A 25,853-nucleotide genomic window follows, 5' to 3' on the forward strand; every position below is an offset into this window, starting at 1 on the left:
TCTCAGATGTATTATTGTTTTCTCCAGAGCAATGCTGCTGGTTCCTTGTAACCCCACCCCTTCTTACCATGTTGAGATATATTATTTAATTTCAAGATTTCTCAGCTCTCCTCTGCAGCAGAAGAAATGGTGGTGAGGACACTACAAAAATTTTTGTCCGTTCTCCAAAACCAAAATCTTACCAGTCACAGTCCCACTACTGTAACAGAATTATATTCGTTGTTGCATACCTTACTTCTTTCGCCATATAATAACTTATTTTTACTTAAGTCATAATGACTCAGCCATTTTATATTCAGTCTTACTTACCAGTCAATCATAAGCCTTTTTCTATTCTGTGTAATCATTTCAAGCATTTGCTTCTGATTAATACATATCAATTTGGAATACATATGGAAACTACTGAAATTTGTTGAAAAGAGTATCAGCTATAAGCTGACTGCCCTCGAAAAAACTGATGCATTTTCCCAGTCTTCATACGTATACTTTGTATTTTGGGAATCAGAGTTAATGCCCTATAAGCGGGTTTCTATTTGCTCCACGCCCCCTTCATTAAGCGCAAGGTGGAGACAAGGACCCAAGCCTCAGTTTCCCCACAGGTGAAATGTCACGCCAGGAGCGGGAACCTAGCAAAGGCTCCGCAAAGACCGCAGTAGGCAGGAAGTCACGAGTGGCAGGGACAGCTTTCTGACCCCGCGGCGCGTCCGCCTTGGGGCGGGCCGCACGGTTTCCCGCCGCGCTGTGGGCCCCGGGGGCCGCCAGAGGGCGCTGTGGCCCCGGTGCGCGGTGCGGCGGCGCGGTGCGGACTCTCCCCAGGCTGCTCGGGCGCCGCCCTGTCCCAGCCTCCTCTGCGGGTAAACAGACATGGCCGGCGAGAGAGACCCTCAGGACGCTGCGCACAACATGGGCAACCACCTGCCGCTCCTCCCTGGTAACCTCCCGGGGCTGGCACCCGGCGGCGGGACGGGGCTAAGCTCGAGCCTTGAGCGGCGCGGCAGGGCTAGGGAGACGGGCGGCGGGGCACCGAGGCCTGCCGGGGCGCCCCGGAAAGGCGACTGCACGTCAGGCCTCTGGCCAGAGACCGGGTCCCGGCGCATCTCTCTCACGCCGGGTCGCCCCAAGCTATGGGCGAGGGTTTTGGGATTGGGGAGGGGCCTGCTCCCAAGAACAGAGACCCTCCTCTCTCTGTCCATTGTGTGTCCAGAGCTTGGCTCCAAGGAAGCGGCTTAAAACTGAGGGGGAAAGAGGGAGGGGATATGGGGGACCCGGACAGGTTAACAGCCGTTACTTTTCTGGACTTCTTCCGTTTAGTAAGAGTGACAGCTAACAAGTATTAAGCACTTAACCATTTCAGGGGTCCTACAGTAAGCGCTTTGCATACATCTCTCTGTTTAATCCTCCCCGCATAACTTCTCTGATCCCGATTTGGTAGGTGAGAAATGGATTAGTGGATTAGTTCAGTGACTTGCCCAAGGTGACACAGTTGCAGAGCCGGAACTGCAGTTCTAGTCCTTCAGTCAGCATAGCCTCTGTCGCTTAACCACTTCACTGCCAAGGCAGTATTGGTATGTTTTTCTCAAGGTTTGTAGCTCAAGCAGGTATAATATGCTTAGAATATAGATTATGCTCGATAGAGACTTAGGAGTGTGATCTTATATTCAGTTTTCTTTTTTCCATTATATTTCACGAAAATTTAGACCTTGGCTTTATATTAGAATCCTGGGCGGAAAAAAAGTGTATGAATTCATTGTACAAATTTGTCATGGAAGGCTATAGAAGTGATGCTTTTTAAGAGGTTACCAGACAAACTGGGTCTGTTAGGTGAGTTCCTTCACCTCGTGCCGGTTAGATGTTGTGGAGTTGAAAATAGGTATGATACACAGTCTGGTACTTGAGGAGGTTTATATTCTCTATGAGGCAAAAGGTAGTTGATTTAGGACCTGATAAATTAATGCTGTTATTGTCCTTAAGAGGGATTCAGGTAAAGCACTGTGAAATGGATCTGGAGACATCCGAAAGCATACACTTAGGATGGGGTTGTGGAAGAGAAGGCCTAGGCTGAGGTAGGTTGAGTCTAATTTGTTGGGGGAGCTTGAGTCTCTTGCCAGTGGGTTGAGGCTTTTTTCTGTGGGTTGCCAGGAAACAATTGGGGGTTACAGGGAGTTGCCCAAGGAAGACTTTTCTCGAAGGATGAATTTGTCCCCTGGGAGTTGTGTGAATTGAAGGAGAAGACTGAATGCATGCCCACCATATAGAAGGGACCTTTTATGTAAAAATAAACCAGAGTCAGAGTCGGTGGTTGTTCCTGAAGCCAACCTAACTGAATTGACATGAAGGTAAGTGTGTCAGCCTTTGCCTGAAGAGCTGAGCTGTTTATTTCAGAGACATCAGCCCCACTCTGAATCTGCCAGATCCAGTGTTTCAGGAAGGTTACTGATGTTCTGTCGGCATTCATGCCGGTGCTCCCGCATGAGATGAGTCATCAGACTTCACCCTGGTAGTTCTGAACACAGTGTGTGTTTTGTTGAAAAGAATCAGGAGTGAGGGGTTGTCTGGGTGGCTCAGTTGGCTAAGCAACTGACTCTTGATTTCTGCTTGGGTCATGATCTCAGGGTCCTGGGATCTAGCCCCCGCATCAGCTGCACACTCAGAGGGGAGTCTGCTTGAATATTCTCTCCCTCTTCCCCCTCCACGCTCCCATGCGCACATTCTCTCTCAAATTAATAAATAAATTTTTTAAAAAAGAAAAAAAGAATCAAGGGTGAGAAGGCCCAGAGAGGTTGTAGATATAATAAAGCTTTTCTAAATCATATGTTTTATTTGTAAAGAAACATTGGATCACCCATAAGTCCATGTAGTATGAGTTGTTTTGAGGAGCAACACTCTGTAAATGCTAAGGAAATAGTTTAATATTTAAGATGCATAGAATCCATCTTGGCCAACAGAAACATTAACAAATAAACAACCAAGTACAGGGAAGTGGGTTTTGGCCATATTTATGAGAAAGGCGACTGTATATAAGGAAATTGATTGAGATTCTTTTTTTTTTTTTTTTTTTTACTTTTGGTGAAAATTCTGTTTTTAGCAAAAATATGTGTGAAATGTTAGACAACTGGCCAACCATTTAAATATAAGTTGAAATAATTATGTTACTCTTTTTGACCAATTCCTGTATCTAGGAATTCCTGAGAATTAATAGAAAGTCCAGGGCAATTACTACATTGAAAAACATTTTTTTTTTCTTGTCAGGAACCCAGCTGGAAGTAACTTGATTTAAATAGTGACATACACAAAAGAAAATGACAGTTTTGTAATGACATTTTACCTGTTTAGAAGTGTATTTGGGGCATGTAAAGTATGGGAAATATGAGGTAAAAAATGAGATTCAGTTTTTCTAGGCCAGGATTTCTTAACCTCAACACGTTGGATTTGGGGGGCTGGAAAATTCTTTGTTGTGAGGAACTGTCCTGCCCGATGCAATCCTTATAAGATGTTTATCAGCATCTCTGGCCTCTGCCCACTAGATGCCAGTAGGGCTCTCCTAGTTGTGGCAATCAAGTATATTTCCAGACATTTCCAAATATCCCTTGAGGGACAAAATCGCCCCTGGTTGAGAACTGCTGATCTAGGGTAGGAATTTTACCCACAGCTGGCGTTAACAGGACAGACTCCCATTTAGTAGAATAGCACCTATTTTTCTAACTTTCTATTACTAATAACATCAAGGTTTTAAAGTAGATCGGCTTAGTTTTTACAATTCAAAAATTATGTGTGGGGAGAGTTTTCTAAGATACTACTTTAAAAGATGTTTTAAGTTCCATGTGAGCTTTATTTTTAATTTAAAATTCCAAAACAAAATTGGAATGAAAATGATTATTGACGTTTCATTTTTTAATAGTACAGTGACAGCCAAGGAAGTGATGTCCCTGCTATGAGAATATTTTTGCTGGGTAGTAATGTTAACTTTTTCTATTTTAATTAAGGGGCTTTCCTTCCTTCTTTCCTTCTCTCCCTCCCTCCCTCCCTCTTTTGTTCCTATCTTCTGTAAAAACTCTTAAAATTAAGAGTTTGAAAGACGCTTAGAGATTCTCTTGTTCCTGGCTGTCATTTTTCATATGTGGAAACTAAGGCATAATCAGGTGAAGTAAATTGTCTAAGTTAGTTACTACTGGCAAGAGGGAAGAAACAAATCTCGCACACTGAAGAATTTAAGTATTTATGTAGATACTTCCTTTTCAAGGAGAAGGGAGCATAGTCCCTCACCTCTTAAGTGTGAGTTGTGCTATGTAATTGGCTTCCAGAGAGTACAGTGTGGAAAGGAGGAAAAGTAACTTTACAGTAGAGAAACCTGACAATACCTCAGGCGGGTGGTTATGGTCAACATCAGCAGTGATAAGTCATATTGATCGTATGCACCCTTGATACGATGTGAGGAACACAGCCCTTAGCCCCTTGTGGTGTTCTCCCCAAGGTATATAACCTCAGTGTAATCATGAGAAATACATCAAATTCTAATTGAGGGACACGCTACAAAATGCCTAAGTAGTACTCCTCACAAATGTGAAAAAATGTGAAGGCCATTAACAATAAGGAAAGTTTGAGAAATCAGCCCCAAAGAGGCTAAGGAGACATGACAGGTAAATGTCATGTGCCAACCTGGATGGGATCCTGAAACAGAAAAAGGATAGTAGGTGAAAATAAGAAAATCCGAATAAAACGTGGTGATTAGTTAGTAGTAATGTACCCACACTGATAGCTTAGACAAGTGTACCATACTAATAGAAGATGTTAGCTTATAGGGTAAGTGGAGGGGAGAGCTACAGGAAAAGGAAATCTCTGTACTATCTTTGCAATCTCTATGTAAATCTTGAACTATTCCAAGGGGAAAAAAAAAAAAGTGGTTAGTGACAGAGCCCGGCATACACCCCAGGCTCTGGCTGCCTCTTCACAAGATGTGGAGATCACCACATGCGAGTGGTGTTTAGAAGAAGCCCTCTCATGGGCTCAGAATCCTCATGAAGGAATTATGCATTTGAAGGGGAATATTGCTTTGACATTTTCTTGCATCCATTTTTTGTTTCTCATACTCTTTTACTTTTATAGCAGAGAGTGAGGAAGAAGATGAAATTGAAATGGAAGTCGAAGACCAGGATAGCAAAGAAGCGAAAAAACCAAACGTCATAAATTTTGACACCAGTCTGCCAACATCACATACAGTATGTACTGTAACAAATCTTATACAGTAGATGCATACATACGACAGTAGAGGGAGGTTCCTTACAACAAGTGACTGAGGTTAGCCTTATTGGATATTACTTCATAGTAGGAATTGTGGATGAGGACATGGGCATTTACCAGGAAATACACATGCTTAACTCTAAACACATGCTAATTTTCAAGCGGTTTGATACTATGTCCTGGACAATTCTTTGAAGAATTGTCTTCCTCCGTATGTTTCTGCTAGTAATGGAGCTACTGAAGTACTCCTTACTCTCTGCACTACTTGGTACTAGGGTGTTAGTTAACATTCTAACATTTTATAGTTGTCATGTGTGATATTTGGACATAGAGATGTTTTTTATCTTAGTCAAAGAAAAATATTTTGAACTAAAAAATGCTCTTGAATTTGTGAGACATTCCTCAAAAGATAATAGAACTTCCACTCGTTAAGAATCAGAATTAGATTCTGATTCGTGTGGGAGGCTGATGCACCGACTTTGTTATTTAAATAAATAGTCGTGTCTGTTTATATTTCTTTTAATCTGATTTGCTCCATGTTGAGTTTGTACTTTTATTACATGTCTGAAATGACAGCGCATCTGTGTTTTCTTAAATAGTATCTGGGCGCTGATATGGAAGAATTTCATGGCAGAACTTTGCACGATGACGACAGCTGTCAGGTTATTCCAGTTCTGCCGCAGGTGATGATGATCCTGATCCCTGGGCAGACCTTACCTCTTCAGCTTTTTCGTCCTCAGGAAGTCAGTATGGTGCGGACTTTAATTCAGAAAGACAGGACCTTTGCGGTTCTTGCATACAGGTACAATATTACAGTGAATTTGCTTAACGCATTCTCTCTCGCGTAGAGCCACAGCAGAGGTCAGACTTATTATTTTGCATGCACAGGAGACAAGATAAGACAAGGATGTGAGGTAAGAAATTTTGATGAAAAGATTAAAAGTGCAAGTTGGACTATTTTTACTGTTCTTATTACCATTTAGATCAGACATTCACTGTAACACACAAACTTTCTGATATTTGAAACTTAATCACTTATGTCTAATGAAAATTTCTGGCATCTTATTTTCAAGCACTGTCATTATTTAAAGAGAAAGAGGGCTTTGACATTTTAATGTGAAGGATTACTTTTACAAAGGAGTAACTTGTTCTTTTCTGTGTCTCGGAATTCCTGCGTTGTCCCGTTACAGGCCGGTGGCAAACTGCTATTTCAGGTGTTCTGGGGTAACCGAAGGAAGTCAGTGGTAGAGGCAGGAGATGAACGCGGGGATTTCCCACCCGACTACAGTGCTGCTAATATTAAGCAGCGGCAATGATGGTCTACTGAAGTAAAAGAATGTCTCGTTTGGAAAATGAGAGTTTAAACCCCTGTCAGTCTTAGATCATTTTCAATGACTAGAGAGACCTATTATTTTCCTAAAGAGCTCTAATTGGAATTCCTTTTTTTGTTGTTGTTGTTTTTTGCTCTCATTGTAATACTGAAGACTTCTATGTCTGCATTCCTCATGTGATTTCAAAATAAAATGATAATAGCTTTGCAGTAGGGCTAAATGCTGTAACTTTTTTATCATGTGTATTGCTTTTGCCACTTTGCACATTTAAATTTTTTTGCCAACTTTGCATATTTAAAAATTAAATGTTCAAAATTATTTCCTTTTAAAATTTATCTTGGAAGTAATATACAGGAGAGGGAAGCACAGTTTGGAACAACAGCAGAGATATATGCCTATCGAGAAGAACAGGATTTCGGAATTGAGATAGTGAAAGTGAAAGCAATTGGAAGACAAAGATTCAAAGTCCTTGAGCTAAGAACACAGTCAGATGGGTAAGAAATACCATGGATCTTAAAGCTGTGTGTACATCATTAAATGAGGTGGTTTTCTTATATTTTTTTTCTATTGTACTGATCCTTAACATTTTGTAACTTTGAATTAGTTGTTCTCTTTCCTTTGAAGGTATAGCCTGGTGGTTTCCATCTTGGCTATGCATCAGAACCACTTAGGAAGTTTTAAAACTATAGAAGCTTGGGTTTCATTCTCATCTCCCATCCCTAAAGAGTGGTTTAACCTTGGGTGAGGCGGTAGCATCTTTTTTTCATGATTTCCAGGTGATTCTCATGACCCTCCAGGTTTGAGAATAGTCATACAAACCCAAAGTGCATTGTCTTTGGGGATAGGGCCTCTTTGGGATTGAAGGCCTGTCTTCAGAGTGGAGAGGCCACAAGCTTCTGCGCTCTGTGTGCGCACCAGGACACCTGTGGTGTTTGCAGTATTCCTGTGATATTTGAAAACCACACCAGTTGCACCTGCCAGCTGTTCCATCTGAGCTGTAGAAGCCATTTGCAGTTAGCACTCATCTCTGGTGTGAATTTTACATCACCCACGAATGTATTAACATATAATAAGTGGTCAGTAAATGCTTGTTGTCTCTGTACCTTATAAAGTTTGGAGATTCTCTGAGTATGTTGTTTTAACAGTTATTGTGGTATGGTTCTCATGGTTCAAGCTTTTAAAGTATCACTAACATCATCAAAAAAAAAAAAAATCCAGTTCACCTTTCTTTATCCTTTTAAAAACAAAGCAAAACAAAATAAGCATTTGTCCAGATAATTGATGTTACCTCTTGAGGGAGTGGTTCTCAACTCTGGCACATAAGAATCACCTGTGATGTGTTATAAGGATACAGATTCTTGGAGTTCACCCAGTCCTAGTGAATTGGTCTCTTTATAGTGAAGCTGAAAATGTTACCTGACCTCTGTTGTTGAACAGATAATATCTTATGAACACGTGGAACTTCAGAAGTGTTGTCTTGTTCACATGGTGGACATTTACAAATATCACTGAATTACGGAAGTATAATGGACAAATAAAGCAACCCTTTGGGGCTAGAGAAAGCATAGAAAAATGAGGGATGAGATGCCAGAGCCCTCAGTGGTACCCCCAGAACATTCCCAATGCAGACTCTTATGGTGTTAATACACTGTACTATCATTTTAGGATTGTATATCAGTCTCCATCAATAGATGAGCTGCCTGTATGTTCTATACTTAGAACCATAAATGCTATGTGAATGAATGAAAGTGTGCTCCTGGGGGCTCTGCATTGTGATAATTAGCAAGCTGTTTTGTTACTGCAGATTTTACTGACAGTTCCATATTTAAAGTACTTCTTATCCTCCTCATAAAATTTTTATTATTTGTGGATACTATATTATAGGAACCATAAAAGAAAAATGACTTGGGAGAAAAGTATGTTTGTGAGGCTTTCTTCACTTTTGATTGTGGAAAAACTCTTTTCAACACAAGATGGCAGTAGACCATTAACTCTGAAAACAGGTCAAAGACTATGTTTGACTCTAATGAAGATAAACATGAAACTGATAGGGTTAGACAAGATTTGGCTTGGGAACATTCTCTTTATTATTCCATAGGCCCACTGCTAAGACCTCTCACAGAGGTGAGTCTTTCTTACTATAAAAGGCTTCCCTAGAGTGGGATTTCTCTGGTTGCTTTGCCCCTCTGGCTTATAACTCCCTTTAGTAGAAATGGTGAGATAGAGATAATATAGGGCATTTCCTCTTTTTCCAAATAAGACAACTAAGTCCTAGAGAGATGAAGTGATTTGCCCAAATTCATGCAGCTAGTAAGCAACAGTTGGTTGATTCTAGGTCCCCTGACTTCCAAACTTACGCTCCTCTTACTCTACTTGAACTCCCTCCATAGCACCTTGAAACTCAAGCCAGTTTTCCTTTTCTCCAGTCAAGTAGTGCTAGATAATAGTCACATTTCTTTTATGTAAATGACCCTTCATTTAAAAACTATATAGCACTGCTTTCTGGCCTCTTCTGAGTTAGGAGTCTTTATTTCTTCAGCATTTTCTGAACACATGGAAGGTTTTTTTTGTTTGGTTGGTTTTGTTTTTTTGAAAAGTTAATGATAAAGTAGAAGTGTGTCATTGAATCACCATAGAACCCTTCAAAAATTCCTGAGTATTCCTTAGCATGTGGAGAGAAGGAGATTAATACCCTTTTGGGAATTATAGGACAAGTTCTCTTACCTGTCATATCCAAAACCAATAATCAATAATTATCTGAATTACTAGAACTGTCTGAACCTAATTTGGAAGCAGTTTTTATTGCTCAGCTTTATTCATTAAAGCCATTTTATTTAAGTCATATTTCATTGTTTTTTTAATATTACTTACATAAATTATGTACCTATAATCACAGAGCAACTGCTATATACAGATTGGAAAGAAAGAAAAGTAGATTTGTTTAAAACAGAACCCACCAGGTGGGAGAACTAGCACGTGTGTGCAGCGGACCCTGGGAATGTCTAGCAAAAGCAGCGGAGAGCGTTGCTCAGTCCTGCAAGGCAGTTGGGACAGCTGGTACTGCAGACTAATCAGTAAAAGGATCAGAAAGCCGATCTTTCAGTAACATTGATATTTTTATCATAATACAATAAAATCTTACATGATAGTTGAGTTAAACATCATTCATTATTTAGTTGCTGATGACCTTCAAGAAGACTCAGATTTCTAAACATTTCTGTAGAATGGCACACACTTTGTTTTTAAAAATAAGATTTGTGTTCATGTGACAGCTGAAGAGATTTTTTTGTTTGTTTTTAACGACCTCTAATAATATGAGAACAATTTGATTATAGTTTGAACATGTTTGTTTTTTTTAAAGATTTTCAGAAGTCATGCATACATAAATTTGAGCTTGCAGGAGGGAAATAACATTAGTGGAACGAGTCTAACCAAGTTAGCCATTTTCATTTAATAGATAAGTAGAAGTATCAAAATGTCACTCCTTACTTTTTGTGGGTCAAGGCAGTGAATAATATGAAAAACCACTTGAGAATTTCTAAACATTATTAATAATGAAGCAGAAACTGTAATACATTGAACTTTGTCAGTCTGATAGTGATTTGTTCCAGCATTCGAATGTACTAATACATTCTGCATTTCAAGAGCCATACTCTAGGAGAAATGCTTCAAAAGAAAATAGCTCATAGGTACAGTATTCCTGTTGGCATTTCTTCATGATGAGATGTTTGTGGGTATGATATTCTCAAGTAGTCTGGAAATGGTGACTTCACTCTCATGGGAGTTTAAGTAATTTTTAGGTAAGAAAAGATAATACGCATATTTTGATTCTTTGCATTTTCAGGTTAAATGTTTGAGGAGGAGAAAAAAGAATGCACATATCAATACAGGGTACATGTAATTCTGTAGTCTTATTTTAACTATCCATAAAAGTGGGTTCTTATTTTCTATTCCTTTCTCTACCTATTCTTCCAATTAGATTAGACTTAGGAGAAGGGACAGGTGTAAAAGCCAGGCAGCAGATGGGGATCTGGGAGGGATTGTAGGGTATTTAAGAATGTCTAAGAAACTAATTTAGAAGTATCAAGCAGTAGTAGATGGTTGTAATTTGATTTTTTTAATTTCGTTTCATCAGTAGACTCTATATTTATCTGAAATATACAAATCTCCCTTTACATTTCACAGTGAGATTGAAAATCTATGCTTTAGGTTCTCTTTGATTTTAACATTGGTATAATTTCTGGAATAAAGTATTTCTGAAAATTCTTGCATCTTAACATCAGTATCCTATAGATATGTTTAAAAAAGAAAACTGAAAATCTTAGTTTTTAAAATTACCCATAATGTTTAGAAACTTAATAGTTTGAGTTAGTTTATTTTAAAAATGAACACCGTGCTTGGTTCTCTTTATTTTAGAATCCAGCAAGCTAAAGTGCAAATTCTTCCTGAATGTGTGTTGCCTTCAACCATGTCTGCAGTTCAGTTAGAATCCCTCAATAAATGCCAGATATTTCCTTCAAAACCTGTCTCATGGGAAGACCAGTATTCATGTAAATGGTGGCAGAAATACCAGAAGGTGAGAAACTGACTTTTTATGCATCTTCAAAAAATGAAGACAGGTTGTTTTTTTTCCTGTATTTAAGAAAGGAACACAAACAGCTCTCATGATTCATTCCCCAGACATCTTCTGTGGTAATACTCTAGCTGCATTTGATCAAAGCTAGAGCTTCTGAAAATTTCATGGGCAGCCATTTATGTAAAAGCAGTTTGCAAAAATAGTAGAATGTCACAATTCTGTAAGGTGTTCTTGCTGCTATGCCTGTCAGTTGTATATTAATTAATAGTTTGTGATTTTTAATTCTGGAGAAATCTCTTACTAAATCTCTTACCATCAGATCAGATGTTTGGCTCTTGAATTACAAGCACATTATCTTAAAGAAGCATTTCAAGTAGCACATAGTAGTCATGTGTTTCAATTTTTCTGGACTTCTGAAAGAAAAATTTTTTAGCTGTCTGTTTATACATTGTGGTTGACACCACAAAAGTTGGCTTGAGACTATGTGCTCTGTTAAAGCATTGGTTGTTTCGGCATTAGTTCTTACACATATCCTTTTGGCTAGATCACTCTAGAAAATAATTGATGAAGCCTGTTTCCACTCATTTTTGCGATGTATCAGTTTTGAGTATACAATTCCTGCCTAAAGGAAATGACTATCCACTTTTAAATTTAGGAAGTACAGGTTCTTTGAGGTTTATCTTTTTAAAATATGGGGATAATTTCTATTTTAACCTGAAAAATTGTGCACTAATCACCCCTATTCTTTGTCAAGTCATGCAGGTTTTAATTGTGAGTAAATTACCATAGGATCCTGATTTAATATCAGTATAGACAATTGAAAAAGGAGTATTCTGCACTAGTCCATGTACCACCACTTTTAATGTTCTTGAGGTCGAGTTCATCTAGTTTTCAGAGAGGGCCTTGTGAGAATGGCTTCTTGGCAGGCAGCAGGCTCGTAACCAGGTGTCTGTAGGCTTCTTGATCTTGTTATTCTGTTTCTCAGTTGGACAATTAGAGACATGGTTTTGTGTGTTTTAACAAGTGTTTCTAGAAACAATCTAATAAATGTTTAGATTGCTTAAGGATTCCCATGCCACCTTAACACTAATATTTTTGAAGATTTAAGAAATACTGCCTTAAGTTTGCAGGCAACTTTTGTATAGTTAGGCAGTCCTTCTTTTTTCAAACCTGATAGAGACATACTTTCACCCCTGTTTTAGTTTAATGGTAGAACAGTGGAAGATTTTGTCCCCATGGTCATTTTAAATATCACTTGAAATAAGTATGTCAGAGTCAGCTCTGAGGTACATGGGCTCCAAGGAAGTAGCTTTGGAATTTATTGTTTAATGCCTAATAGTGTGTCCAGCACCGGGTGCTGGTGTGATGTTATGTGGCGAGGAAACTGCATCAAGATGCTGCCATTTATCGTATTTGGATAGTTGCATGTTTCAACCATGGGCTTGTTTTTTAGGAGATATCAGTTGTTTTGATTTGTATCATTCTTCTGCACTAAGATTGGTTGTTAAAAATTAACCATGAGGGGCGCCTGGGTGGCTCAGTGGGTTAAGCCGCTGCCTTCGGCTCGGGTCATGATCTCAGGATCCTGGGATCGAGCCCCGCATCGGGCGCTCTGCTCAGCAGGGAGCCTGCTTCCTCCTCTCTCTCTACCTGCCTCTCTGCCTGCTTGTGATCTCTCTCTGTCAAATAAATAAATAAGATCTTTGGAAAAAGAAAAAAAAACATGAAAAAAATCCCAATTTTTCTTTGTAAAGTGGTAAGCGTAGGGTGTGACAGTCATTCATTCCTGGCTTAAGTGCTCCATGCTGGCTGTGTGTCCTTGTCTGTGGGATCTTGCCATCTTAACCCTGATGAGTGATGAGTTAAATTATGAGTTAAACAAATAAGACTGCTTTTTTATTCTAATTTTTGTATGAACTACTGATTGACTTCCTGTCCTGTGGCTAAAGCACCTTAGCTTGTTCACAGTAAATTCCGAATTAGGCCTTTGCAGCAGGGCTGCCACTGGCTTACCACAGGCAAAGAGAGCCAGACATGAAAAGACCAAGGAAGCATGTTTCTTGAACCAGGTCCGTTTTTCCCCTCTTGTCTTACTTATATAATAATAATAATAATAATAATAATAATAATAATAATAATTCTAGACCCTCAAACATTAGCACTCGGTTACTTTCATGTTCAGAGTTGCCAAGGACTAAACAGAAGGTGCTAAGGAAGAAGAGAGGCATAAAAGGTTTTAGATTTAGGAAATACAGTTCCTTCATCCTGTGTGTATTACAGATTGTTAAATGTGTTCCCTTGCTTAAAATTTGAGTAGGGTTTGTTAGGTTCTGAAATTTGGGTCTAGATCACTAGGCAAGAAAAATTGCTTCATCTGTTTTGGACTGCAGATGGCCTAAAAAACTGTTCTCCACCCTGAGCCACTCACAAAGTGAAGGGAAAGGGGATGGTAGGTGTCCTTGGCAGTCCACATGTGCTGGTCCTGTCTCTGGTTTGGCTTACTACACCGTTAGCCAGGTGCTAACGTACCACAGGACTAGATCGCATAACACCGCTTGTCTTTAGATGGATCTAAGGCTCAAGGCACTCCTCTTCATAGAGTTTATTCACATCTGCCCCATACTACCCACCAGCATCTTAAGCAGCGCATCCGTTTTTCTTCCACGTCTGAGAAGTAGTCAGAATTGGAAGATGCTCGTGTGATTCTAAGCCAACCCAAGCTTACCAAATTGCCCCACCTTTTTAGCAGAAATGTATTTCGAGGGTCTCAGAGTGTGGCCTTCCTGATGTATATTCAGTGAACCTTGAAACTGCACACACTTCTCCACATTTGCCATTGAGAGCTGCACATCCCAAATGACAAAGAATTAAGCTTCCACAAGTATTCCAGTGTCATCATGCACTACAGCAGGGCAGCATCAGAGAAGATGTCCCTAATCCCCTAAGGAGTTCAGCCAGGATAATCAGGGAACACTCTTCCAGAGTTCATTTCCATCTGGAAATGTTCCTTGTTCTGTGATTTGATCTTTGAAACTAATGTTTACTTATTTCCTGTCTCAGTGCCTTTCACCCCTCCCTGGGTTTCTTGTAGTGGGGACTCAGCGAGGAAGCGTTTCTTTAACCTACTCGGGGGCATGACGTACACGTTTTTAAGTACACTCCCTCCTTACCCAGACTATCTCTTCATTCCTTTATTACAGCCCTACTGCGTTCATCAGAAAAGAGTTGACTGTGAAATATAAAAAACTGAAATGTGGAAACAAATTAAGAAAGTGTTTGATGCTCATCTTTCCAGTCTTGCTAAATTTATAAGCCATGCTCATATGGAACAGGGAAGAACTGAACACTGACTGATTCCCAAGAACAAAGCCCTCCAATGCGGGCTCACACATTGGTTTCCAAGTCTGCCATACTTTCTCTGTGAAGACACAGATATTCTCATTTTGTTCTGTATTCTTACGTGAAAGATACACTGTCCCGGTCCTTGTTCTTTAAATAGGAGATTTTCTGTATTGGCTTTTGGAACACAGCTTCCTTGTTACTGCCAGAGCTGCAGTGTTCTCTGGTGTGGCTGCACTAGCCTGTGTCTAACCAGTCCCCAAAGATGACCGTGTACACTGACCCTTCATACACATAAATATGTATGATAAATTCTGAGACATGGGATTATTGAAGGACAGGGAAGCTGCATTTGTAATTTGGACAGATATTTTCAGACTGTCTTACTGAAGGTTTTTCCTAAGTGTACCCTGGTATCAGCTTCACAGACAGTGTAGTGTTCAACTTAGTTTTTGATGATCTGATAAGTAAAATACAGAATCTTATTGGAGATTTAATATGAATTTCTTTGGATACGAATGAGGTGTAACATTTTGTGTTGAATGGCAATTTGTATTTTCTTTACTAGGAAGCATCTGTTCATTGTATTTGTCCTTTGTAGATTTTTAGTTCATCATATGTCAGGAAACTTACCCTTTGTCTGTACCTAATAGGTTTCAAGTATTTTCCCTGGTTTGTGACTTGTCTTTGGCATATCTTAGAAAGGTTTTTTTTTTGTCCTTAGGTAATTGAATTTACCTTTGTTAATGCCTCTGTATTCTGAATTATATCTAGAAATTACTTCCCCAGAGGAATCTTGTTAAAAAAAAAAATACTAAAAATGTCATCTTTTACTCTTGATTGTTGATTTCATTGCTTTTAATGAAATCAAAACTTTTAAGCTTTTATCCATGTATGGTTTATCCTGCTATGAATTCAGTTCTGTTTTTTTTCCTGATGGCTCCCTATTGTCCTGTTAGCATTTTCTGAAAAGCTCATAATTTCCTTCACTGCTATGACCGGATGTCATGTAGACCAAATTCATGATTCTTCATTTTCTTCTGCTTTGTTGTCAGTCTCCATAATACTGTTACAGCCGTTGACAATTTATAATTTTTATAAATATAAATATAACTGGTGACCCCCTTGCTGGTCTTCTCTTTTTTCAAGGTGTTTGGGGCTACTGTTGCTTTGCCTTTTCATAGGAACTTAAGAATCTGTTTTTGTCTTGTCCCAGAATAATAATAGGGGCAGTAAAACAGTAACATCCATTGCCTATTTTTATAGTAAAGAAGAAAAAAGTCTTGAAATCTTAGGCTCTGCGTGGTCAGGCACTTCCGTGGACAGATTTGTGATTTCCCAGGCATACATCTTATCCTTGTAGTTGTGTATCTGCTTTGAGGAGTTTAGAACTCTCAGAGCAGGAAAGAGCATATCCTTCCATTCCCCTTTTTTCATTCAAGTAGGGATTTGGTAAATGAAGGAAGGAAAAAAAAAAAACTAGTAGCTTTTGAATTGCTTGGATAGATTATTTTCATTATTTACATTGCTGATCGTGATGGGATTTAATACAATAAATGACCACCTTTGGTCACTGTGTATATCAGTGATGATGATTTACTATTCATGTTTAGCCTTTTACATTACTCTTCCAATTTCATTGTACTTCAAAGAACCATTTAAGTGGAGTTTCACATTTTTTTAAATATTCCACATTATTGGAAGACAAAGGTGGAGCTATAGTTATGAAGTTTAAAAGTGAAGAATGTGATGAGTTTCCTTCAGGTAACAGATATTTCATTTTAAGGGGCTTTCTGCCTTCTTTCAGTAGTTAATCCTGTTCTCAGAGTGACTACATCTTCTCTAGATAATCAGTCAGTGGTCATTTTTAAGCACCTAACTTTTGGGCTGGTATTAAAACTTTTTTGAGGTGTAGCCCTTTTAAGAAGTAAGTCATGGTGTTGATATATGTGAAGAATGCCAATAAATTGCTAGAACTTACCATCACTATTACCCAGATACAAGACAGGAGCCTCTGCTTATTGTATCAGAAGTCTAAATTGGACTTGAAATTGGAGATATTGAAATGGCCTAAATTTGGGCATTATTTGCTGTGTATTAGCTAGCTGGTCTTTTTTGGTGTACTTCTCTTCAGTTTGTATAGTTGACTGTATAAAACACATCACAAATATGAAGGATAAATATATTTGATCTATGATTAGAACTTTAGAGTCTGTCACGATAATTCTGATAAAGAATTTTAATGGCCTTCTCACTGTAAAAAGGTACAGAACTGAGATACCTGTGTTGCAGGCTGGTCACATTCACAAGCACGCATGGGCAGTAGGGCATGTGGTTACCATCCTGACCCGCTGCTCTGCTCTCAGTAGACTAGCTGGCCATGCTCTCTGGTCGCCTTATGTTCTCATGGGAAGGAATGTTTGTAGATGAATAAATTGGTTTGGCTCCTATCTTGACATGAGTGCCAAATAAAATTATATGCTTTTGTATTACAAAAATGATCATTTCCCATCGTTCTAAGTGTAGGTTAATAACTGAACAGGGAGTGTGTAGTGTGTGTCAGTCAGCCACACTGAAGCTTTGTTGGATTTTTGTCATTTTGTAATTCTGAGTATACCACCAGAAAGTAAGCTTCTCTGCACTAAGTATATGCTCCACAGGACAAGAATTTTAGTCTTTGTTTTAATCCCTGGTTTACCCCAAATGTGTAAAGATAATTAATGCCTGACACATACTGGGCGCTCAAAATATTTTTTGAATATTTGAATAATGGTTAGTCATACTCCCTGGATGCACAGTCTAGCAGTCCCCATTTATGAGCTGTGACCTTGGGCAAGTTTTACCATACTTCTGTGCCTCTGCTTCCCTATCTTTAGAACGTGGATGATAATGCCACCAAACTAGAGAACTTTTGTAAGACACATACGGACATAGACGCCTCTGTTATTATTGAATAGTCAGGGTTGCCTGATAGGCTGCTTTAGTGTGTTTTTATTTTGTGTGTTTATTCTGTAGTATTTATTTGTACTGTGATCAAAATCCTTAGTCTTAACTTTTTTTGGCTTAAACATAAAGAACTGATTGGAGAGTAACTTAAGTGTCTTATGTTCTGGCTCCTCTGGCTTAAATTACTTTTCAAACATGTACTTGGAGGCCATCCCAGACCTATCTTTTGGTAGCTTCAAATACAAGAAGGATTATATTGAACCAAAAATTCATCTCATTAAAGAATCCATTGGTTCATGAGCCTTGAAAAGTCTATCCTCATCCATGTAAGTATTTCCCTAAAATATTTAAAAATAATTATCATGTCCCCTTGAGAGGCAGCTCCAAACTGAACATCTGTAGAGCAAACTCTTGACCTCCTCCTAGCATCCTGGTCCCTGACAATTGAGGTTCCCATTTCTGACTGTTACAGAAGGGGAACATTATTGTCTCATCTTAGATTCTGGACTTCTTCAAGCACAGGATTGCAGAAGAGAGTAGGATATGAGCTCTGCAGCACAAGGGTTAGTTTGTAACTATCAGCTAAGTCCCAAGTCTTTCCTACATGTATCATGTACCTTCCCCATTTCACATTCATTTGGTCTTGCAAGTACAAGCATAGGATCTCCCTTTCATTTTGTTAAGTCTTAAGAGCTTGCTTTGCTTGTTCTACTATGGGACAGTCTGTGTTGAGCCACGTCCCTCCTTTCCCACCCACTTTTCATGTGTCATACCCAAAGTCAGTTGTCTACAAAAGTATGAATATCTGTACCTCTGTAGGTTTTGTTTTCTTTATTGAGAAAGATGTAATCATTCTTTATTCTCCTCGGGTTTGGTAGGCCTTGCTTGATCAGGTGCAGTATATCCTCTCCTGTATACATACACAACAATGTATTACATTGTTCCTTGACATTTAGGTTGTCTCCAGTTTGTTGCTGTTAACAGCACTACTGCAGTGTATTCTCCCAATCATATTTTTGTGTCCTATAAAACACCTTGTTTTCCAGACTTTCTTGATAGGTTTTATACATTTATTTTTCCAAATGAACTTTAACTTATGCATCTTAATTCCAATCGTGTTGGTATTGAGGACTGACATCTTAGTGATTATTGAGCCTTCTCATCAAATGTAGAAATTCTACTGAAATTTAAGTACAAGTCACATTTTTCTATGGATTTAGGCACACTCTCATTTGGATTCCAAAATGCTACAATTGGAAGACATACCCAGTGCTTTTCCCCTTTCCTGAATTCTGTTAAATGGAGACTTAATCATGCTGAGTCTCAAGTGTATGATCATTGTTTTCTTTGAATTGCCTCATTTCTTATGTTTGCCTCTTGGTAATTCAGTTGAAAGCCATTTAAAGTTTTACACAAAGACCATTTGGATGATATTTTCCCTGCACATACTGAACCAACAAATAATCAATAGTATAAAAGCAGGTAATGTGGTCAACAGAAGTATGTTTAGTCACTCTTCAAGTTCATCTTAATTTTACTAAGTTTGCTTGGCACTGAAATTTCATGAACTTTGCCAGTAAGAGTGACGATTCTAGGGCGCCTGGGTGGCTCAGTGGGTTAAGCCTCTGCCTTCAGCTCAGATCATGATCTCAGGGTCCTGGGATCAAGTCCCACATTGGGCTCTCTGCTCGGCAGGGAGCTTGCTTCCCCCTCTCTCTCTCTGCCGGCCTCTCTGCCTACTTGTGATCTGTCAAATAAATAAAATCTTAAAAAAAAAAAAAAAACATGATTGTCAAATTTAATAGAAAACCATCAGATACAGGGTTATCTACAAAATGTTCCATATTTTTGAAAGTAAAAATTTTTTTCCAGGGTCAAAATTAATTTTCAGGTTATTTTTCTTTCCACTATAAGAATCTTTATAGAGTTTCTTAAGTGACTTTTTTTTTCTGTTTTCAGAGAAAGTTTCATTGTGCAAATTTGACTTCATGGCCTCGCTGGCTATATTCCTTATATGATGCTGTAAGTATTACCTTGTACTTTTTGCTGGGGTAAGCCTTTTCATAATTAAGGGTCATAGTCTTTCATACTCAGTGGTATCTCATTTTCAGAACTAATCCAATCTTTTGCATTTAGGTAGAGCACGAAGGAATCAGATACTACTGAATTCACTTTGCCTTTAATCTAATCTATAGAATTTTTCATTTTCCTAGTTTCTAGTGGCTTATAAATTTAAGACAGGATGAGACATTTTGGGGTCTACTAAGGATTTGAAATGTGGTGAGCATAGGTAGATTTAGAAAATTAAAGAATCCCGTAAATTATTTTTTTTTTCCCTATATGAAAATATGAACTTCTTATCTCCTGATCCCCAGTTAGTCCTCTACATCCTCAAGTGTTTTGCTTCTCAAATTGTAATACTTAGGCATCACCATGCCTTTCAAAACTTAAACTGGAATTGTTCAAAGAATCTGGGTTTTAGACACAAAAGACTGTGTTTGAAGCTCTTCTATCATTTCCTCTGTGGTTGGGGCAAATTACTTACCTAAATAATTGGATTTTAAAAATGGGAATAATGATAGTTACTGTACTTGGCACATAGTAGGACATTCAACAAATATTAGTCATTTCCCTTAGTGAATCATCTCATGCACAGATGTGGAATCTTGCTTCAGAAGACTAAGCACTGAAGGTTGAACACTTACCGCAAGCACAACACTAAAGGAAACTACAGTTCACTCTGTCCTGCAGCAGCTTTGGGCCATTACAGATAAACAAGTACTGTTCGCGTACATTTGTGAAAAGATAGTATGCACTGTTGTTTACTAAAGAGGTGCCAAGTAAGGTATGTAGGTAGCAAGTGCTCGTGAAGTTTATAGGAGCCACTGTCCCTACGAACAGAGTCAGAAAAGCCATCCTAGAAAGGGGGAGAAGAGTGGCCAGTTCCACACAGTTGATCAGAGAACACCTAGAGGACAGCAAGTCAGGAGCCTATGCCACTGGGAAAAGACAGTCGAGGAGAGGGGCCTGGAAAGCCAACTTAGTGCTGGGCCCATGCACTGGGGCTTTGGTCATCGGAGCGTAAGAAAACAGACACTCTTAAACAGGGATTCAGATTTTAGTACAGTGAGAACTTAAGTTGCTACTAATACATTAGTTTTATTTTATGAGTTGAAAATCTGGCATTAAAGTCTGTGAACCTTATTATGGCTGCTTTTATTTTAAACAAGGAAACTTTAATGGATAGAATCAAGAAACAGCTGCGTGAATGGGATGAAAATCTAAAAGATGATTCTCTTCCTTCAAATCCAATAGGTATGCAAAGTCTACTTCCTTCCTATTGCCTTTGATGTTTTAGTAAATCATTTTTCTGTTTAATATGTTTATTCATTCAAAACATTTGTTTTGAGCATTTAAAAAAAATGAGTAGTTAATTGTAACAGAGTTCTTCAGTTTTGTGAGTAGTCTAATCTTAAGCAGTTTTCCTGTTAAGTTCAAATTGCAGACAAGATCAGGCATGTTCAGGGTGTTATGGCCATAGACCAAATTGCAGTAAATGGGGCACATTCAAAAACTTGAGTGTCAGGACTCTCCCTGTTCTTTAAGGTGGCTTTCAAAAGGACCCTAGTTCTAAGACTTATTTATCTTACGTACATATAATCTCTCTGGTTATTAGGTACAATTACTATAGCCATCTTTCTAGTCTTGTAGCAGATTGACTTCTTATATCATGGGTTTGATTTTCATGTTTAAAAGATTAAAAAAAAAAAAAAAAGTGTTAATAAAAGAAACCCAAACTCTGGGGCGCAGCTCTTTGGAGCTTGCCACTCTCGCTGCAATAAACTTTCCCACCTATATTGCTCAAAATAAATAAAAGACATTTCTAAAAAACCAATTATGGGAAAAGAAATTAATTTTGGAACTTCCTAAGAATATATACTCAATAGCTAGTGTATTTTAGTATTGTTTATAATAATTATGTCTGGTACATTCTTTGGGAACTCTGTAGAGAGGGTTTATTTCAAAAAGACATTATTGTATGATTCATATCTGCTTCAAAAATTTAAAACTTAAAAAACCACCATGTCGTTAAGATTTTTCTTACAGAGTAGCTGCTTGTCTTCCTATTGATGATGTATTAAGGATTCAGCTCCTTAAAATTGGTAGTGCCATCCAACGACTTCGCTGTGAACTAGATATTATGAATAAAGTGAGTAAAGTTACCATGTTCATGACACCCATATTTTAGGCTTGATTATCTATGGGACCCAGTCATGTAGTCATGCAATTAGAAAACTAGTTGTTTGCGAGTTTTACATGATTTATTTTTTTCAAGATTTTAATTATTTATTTGAGAGAGAGAGTGCCCTAGAGAAAGACAGCAAGCATAAATGACGGGGTGAGAGGGGAAACAGACTCCCCTCTGAGCAGGGAGCCCAACGTGAGACTCTGTCCCAGGACCCTGAGATCATGACCTGAGCCGAAGGCAGACACTTAACCAACTGAACTACCCAGCCACCCCGCTAGTTTTACATGATTTAAAGGATAATTTAGATATTTCATTTGGGATCATACAGACACTTAGACTGTTTTTACATCCCTCAAACACTTCCATTTCTACATAAAGCATTTGTGCTTGTAAGTATCTATTACTTTTTGTCCTACAAAGTCAGTAGTTTTATAAGTGAGTATGTGTCAGATCTCAGAGGTTTTCTCAGTCCTGCTTTAAAACTCTGTTTTTGAATGGTTGGAGGAAAGCATGGTATTTAGAGGGAGCAATACTCTAGTTTCTTGATGGGCTGTGTAATTACATAATTAAACAAGTGTGAATGTTCCCCACTAATTTTCTCTTAATTTTTTTAGTGTACATCTCTTTGCTGTAAACAATGTCAAGAAACAGAAATAACCACCAAAAATGAAATATTCAGGTGAGAAATGTTCAGTATACTTCTGAATACATTTTCCCAACTGCTCTAACAGAGTTATAGTCAAAGCTATATTTCCATATCTTCCTTATTAAAAACAGTCATTCAGCAAATGCTCTATGGGAGTTTAAGAAACCCTGACTGGGTGCTCAGCAGCAGTGGTGATGTAAGATATTATTCACAAGTAACAGGCATGGTAAAGTCAAACAAAGGGGCAATTCTTTTCTTCCCCATTCCTGCTAGGTAATTTGTTTATCTTCCTAGTGATTAAGGACCTAAGATGAACGCCTCAGATAGGATCTTCTAGCACACATAGGGCCCTTCTGAACATGTACTAATCCTGTGTGACATAAATGTGTAAGAATTACTTTAGTACAAAATGATAATTATAAATCAGGACAGTAGGGAAACTGTTGCCTACAAAGTAATCAGTTACCCAAGGATGCCTAATAGGACCTTTTCACTGTACTTCCACTCTCAGAGACTCCTTTAGATGAGCTCCATTTTACAAACATGTAGACTGAATGAAACTGGGCTGACTCCCAACCTCCTGTTTACATACTAAAGGTCTGATGTTACCTCTTAGAACCTCATTAGACTTTCTCCTTTCCATTCTGACTTATCTTCTATGCTGATTATCTCTTGTAGTTTATCATTGTGTGGACCGATGGCAGCTTATGTGAATCCTCATGGATATGTGCATGAGACACTGACCGTGTATAAGGCGTGCAACTTGAACCTCATAGGCCGGCCTTCTACCGAGCACAGCTGGTTTCCTGGGTAATGTGGTGGTTACTTTTGTGGGGGGGGGGTTGCCTTAATTGGACAGAGTCCTAAGCAGAGTTGTTAGAATTATAATCAAAAATAGACAATGAGATGAATACTATTTCAATGCTCTTCATTTTATGAATGGCTAGTATAACAGCTACTTTGGCACTCTCACGAAATATGAAGTTAGAAGGTTGCCAACTGCAGTTATCCTTAAATTAACTATGCATTTCATCCAGACTTTCCATTTTTCCTTTTAGCTCATTCTGAAAACCAGCTGGCTTATAACCCAGTAAAACTGTATCTAAACCACATTCTGTAGTATGTCAAACCAGAGAGTATTTCCCAAGCAGTGACAAACAAAACAGCTGGAAAAGCCATTGAATTCTGGTTTTCTTCAATTTTTTTTTTCTTTAGCCCAGTGCCCTTCAAAGTAGGAGCCTAGGACCAGCAGCACCACCTGGGAACTACTTAGGGTTCTTGAAAAGAGTAAGAATGAGGGAATTCTGGGTCATTCTTTGATTTTGAAAGAGGCAAGCAGAGATTTTGGGGGGCACCTGAGTAGCACAATTGGTTAAGCGTCTTTTAGTTTCTGCTCAGATCGTGATCTCAGGATAGTTGAGATCAAGCCCCACGTTTGCTTAAAACACCATCCCCCAGGCTTTCTCTCTTTGAAATAAAAATAATAATTGCCATTTTGGACATAGGACCATATCACTTGGATTGTCCAGTCTTATTTATAAGGATTAAAACTAGAATTAACTTGTTAATAAACATGTGGGAATATACCGAGGGAATGGTTTCAGTTACATGATTTGGTTTATTTTGCTAGTTATAATTTGAGTTTCTGGATGAATTTTCTGACAAAATCATAGTTCAGTGAAGTAGTTCTTAGATTTTTAGATGAGAAATTCATGTATCTCTCCCTCCCACCACCTATTTGAACTCACAAGAATGTATTTCTGGAGGTGGATGGTGTTTTATAACATGACTGCAATACAAAACCACCAAGGAAAGGTACCTGTGAGTTAATCCATATCAACAAGATTCAGTTTTTTGTCCAACGCCAAGAGAGAAAAAAAATAAACACAGCTTAAGAGCACAATCAAATTTGTTTCAGGAAACAATATAGAATTTAGTTCTGTCTTGATAACAGCTTTATACAATGATAGGCTTGGGGTACAGAGATGTGTTTCCTTAGCTGATACCCTTCTTTAATTTTGTAGGTATGCTTGGACTATCGCCCAGTGTAGGATCTGTGCAAGCCATATTGGATGGAAATTTACGGCCACCAAAAAAGACATGTCACCTCAAAAATTTTGGGGTTTGACTCGATCTGCTCTGCTGCCCACTATCCCAGACACTGAAGATGAGATAAGCCCCGACAAAGTAATACTTTGCTTATAAACAAATGCAGTAGAGATAAAGTTAATATTTATTAAGTTGGTCTTGTAAAATCAGATCTGCTTTGGAAATTACTGCATTTGATGCATACCCAAGTAAAAAGCAACATTACATGGAAGGTTGCAGTTTCTTAGTCAAAAGGTATTTGAAGTTTTAAATTAAAATATACTATTGAAAGGATGAAAAACAGTCTAGAAAACTTGGTTTTTAGGAATATCTACCTTAGTACCTTGGTATCCTTATAGTCTGGCCTGCTAGGACATGAAGACCTCTCTGGAAGGGAGGAGATGGGTTTCCTGCACAAACTTACTTGTAATTCCTCTAACACGAGGTTAGCCACTTGCTCATGATACATGGAACCAACAGCAAGTTCTTACCTGTGCTCTGACAGAAGTTCCCAAAGCTAGGGTGCCAAATACAAGGTCCTTTAATTTTCTTGAGTTTCTCTCATACTGATTTGTAAATTTTGAAAATATTAAAGAGTTAAAATATACAGTTTGAGCCCCAAAATAGTGTTCATTTCCTTACGCATTTGTTAGTGAGAAATATAACTTATTCGCTCAGTGTTTGTCTGAACAACCTGGTTATTCTGTTCCAAATTCCAATTTGAACCTAAATTAATACGGAACAGAGATATTTATTAGAACACACCTCCCTTCTATCTGGTTAAAAGTAACTGTATTTTGTAAGCACCTCCGTTCCATGTAAATTGAAAATCTGTAAGTAAAATTTAAGAGCAAACAATATTACACCATCTTTGTTTAAATAATGGAAAATATTTACTCACAAGCTGCTTAATTTAAGCATTAAGATGAAGTTTTAGATAGAATGATTAGCCACCTACCTCTTCGCTTCTGTGTTCAAGTGTTGATTAGAACCTTTCACATTTGTGTAAATATGACACCTTTACTGCTTTACATAATTGGGGAAAGTTCAGCGAATGGGGAGAAATGTATGAGGCCAAAAACAGACTGTTAAATCTCTTGTTTTAATTTATTAATATTTTCTTTTATCAAATGTGCAATGGTTATGATTGCCTAAACTAAAATGCTCAACTGAAGATCTCATGTTGTGTATTTATGTACAGGAGGTAAGTGAAAAGCATCTCAAGAACGCTGTCCATTCTGTAGGACATCCCCAAGCTGTAGGGGTTTTGTAGTACTAACAACCTTGGGTTTATAGGACTGTAACCAGTTGTTCAGACAGCCTTACCCTATGCCAGCAGCACAGTCACAGAGAGTGCACACTACTTTTACTTTTGCCACCTGAAGGGTGTAGTCTCACAGTGTTCTATTTTGTTTACTAACACTGGCCAATAAAATTTTC

General features: G+C 38.3%; 1 protein-coding gene across 4 annotated transcripts; it reads left to right on the plus strand.

Annotated features, from left to right (window-relative positions):
* The first annotated feature begins 816 nt into the window (after positions 1-816).
* On the plus strand, positions 817-25,020 carry CRBN (cereblon). 4 transcript variants are annotated; one of them, XM_047746371.1, is made up of 11 exons: positions 817-931; positions 5,104-5,216; positions 5,838-6,040; positions 6,914-7,063; positions 10,986-11,145; positions 19,390-19,452; positions 20,661-20,745; positions 21,525-21,640; positions 22,294-22,358; positions 23,004-23,135; positions 24,350-25,020. In XM_047746371.1, the coding sequence occupies exons 1-11, from the start codon at positions 865-867 to the stop codon at positions 24,528-24,530; spliced, it is 1,335 nt and encodes a 444-aa protein (XP_047602327.1). In that variant the 5' UTR covers positions 817-864; the 3' UTR covers positions 24,531-25,020. The 4 variants fall into 4 exon arrangements, with proteins under 4 accessions (XP_047602327.1, XP_047602355.1, XP_047602335.1 ...); XM_047746379.1 differs by having other exon boundaries at positions 836-931; positions 5,107-5,216; XM_047746390.1 differs by lacking the exon at positions 817-931 and adding an exon at positions 2,011-2,336.
* Positions 25,021-25,853: the final 833 nt, after the last annotated feature.

This window comes from Lutra lutra, chromosome 1 (genome assembly GCF_902655055.1).
Source record: "Lutra lutra chromosome 1, mLutLut1.2, whole genome shotgun sequence".
Taxonomy (NCBI): Eukaryota; Metazoa; Chordata; class Mammalia; order Carnivora; family Mustelidae; genus Lutra; species Lutra lutra.

Bases quoted from the DNA above. Each gene is read 5' to 3' on its own strand.
- CRBN (XM_047746371.1), top strand. From the start codon at position 865: ATGGCCGGCGAGAGAGACCCTCAGGACGCTGCGCACAACATGGGCAAC. The intron at 5,217-5,837 runs GTATGTACTGTA...TTTCTTAAATAG, and splicing joins GTCTGCCAACATCACATACA to TATCTGGGCGCTGATATGGA. The intron at 21,641-22,293 runs GTGAGTAAAGTT...TAATTTTTTTAG, and splicing joins AACTAGATATTATGAATAAA to TGTACATCTCTTTGCTGTAA.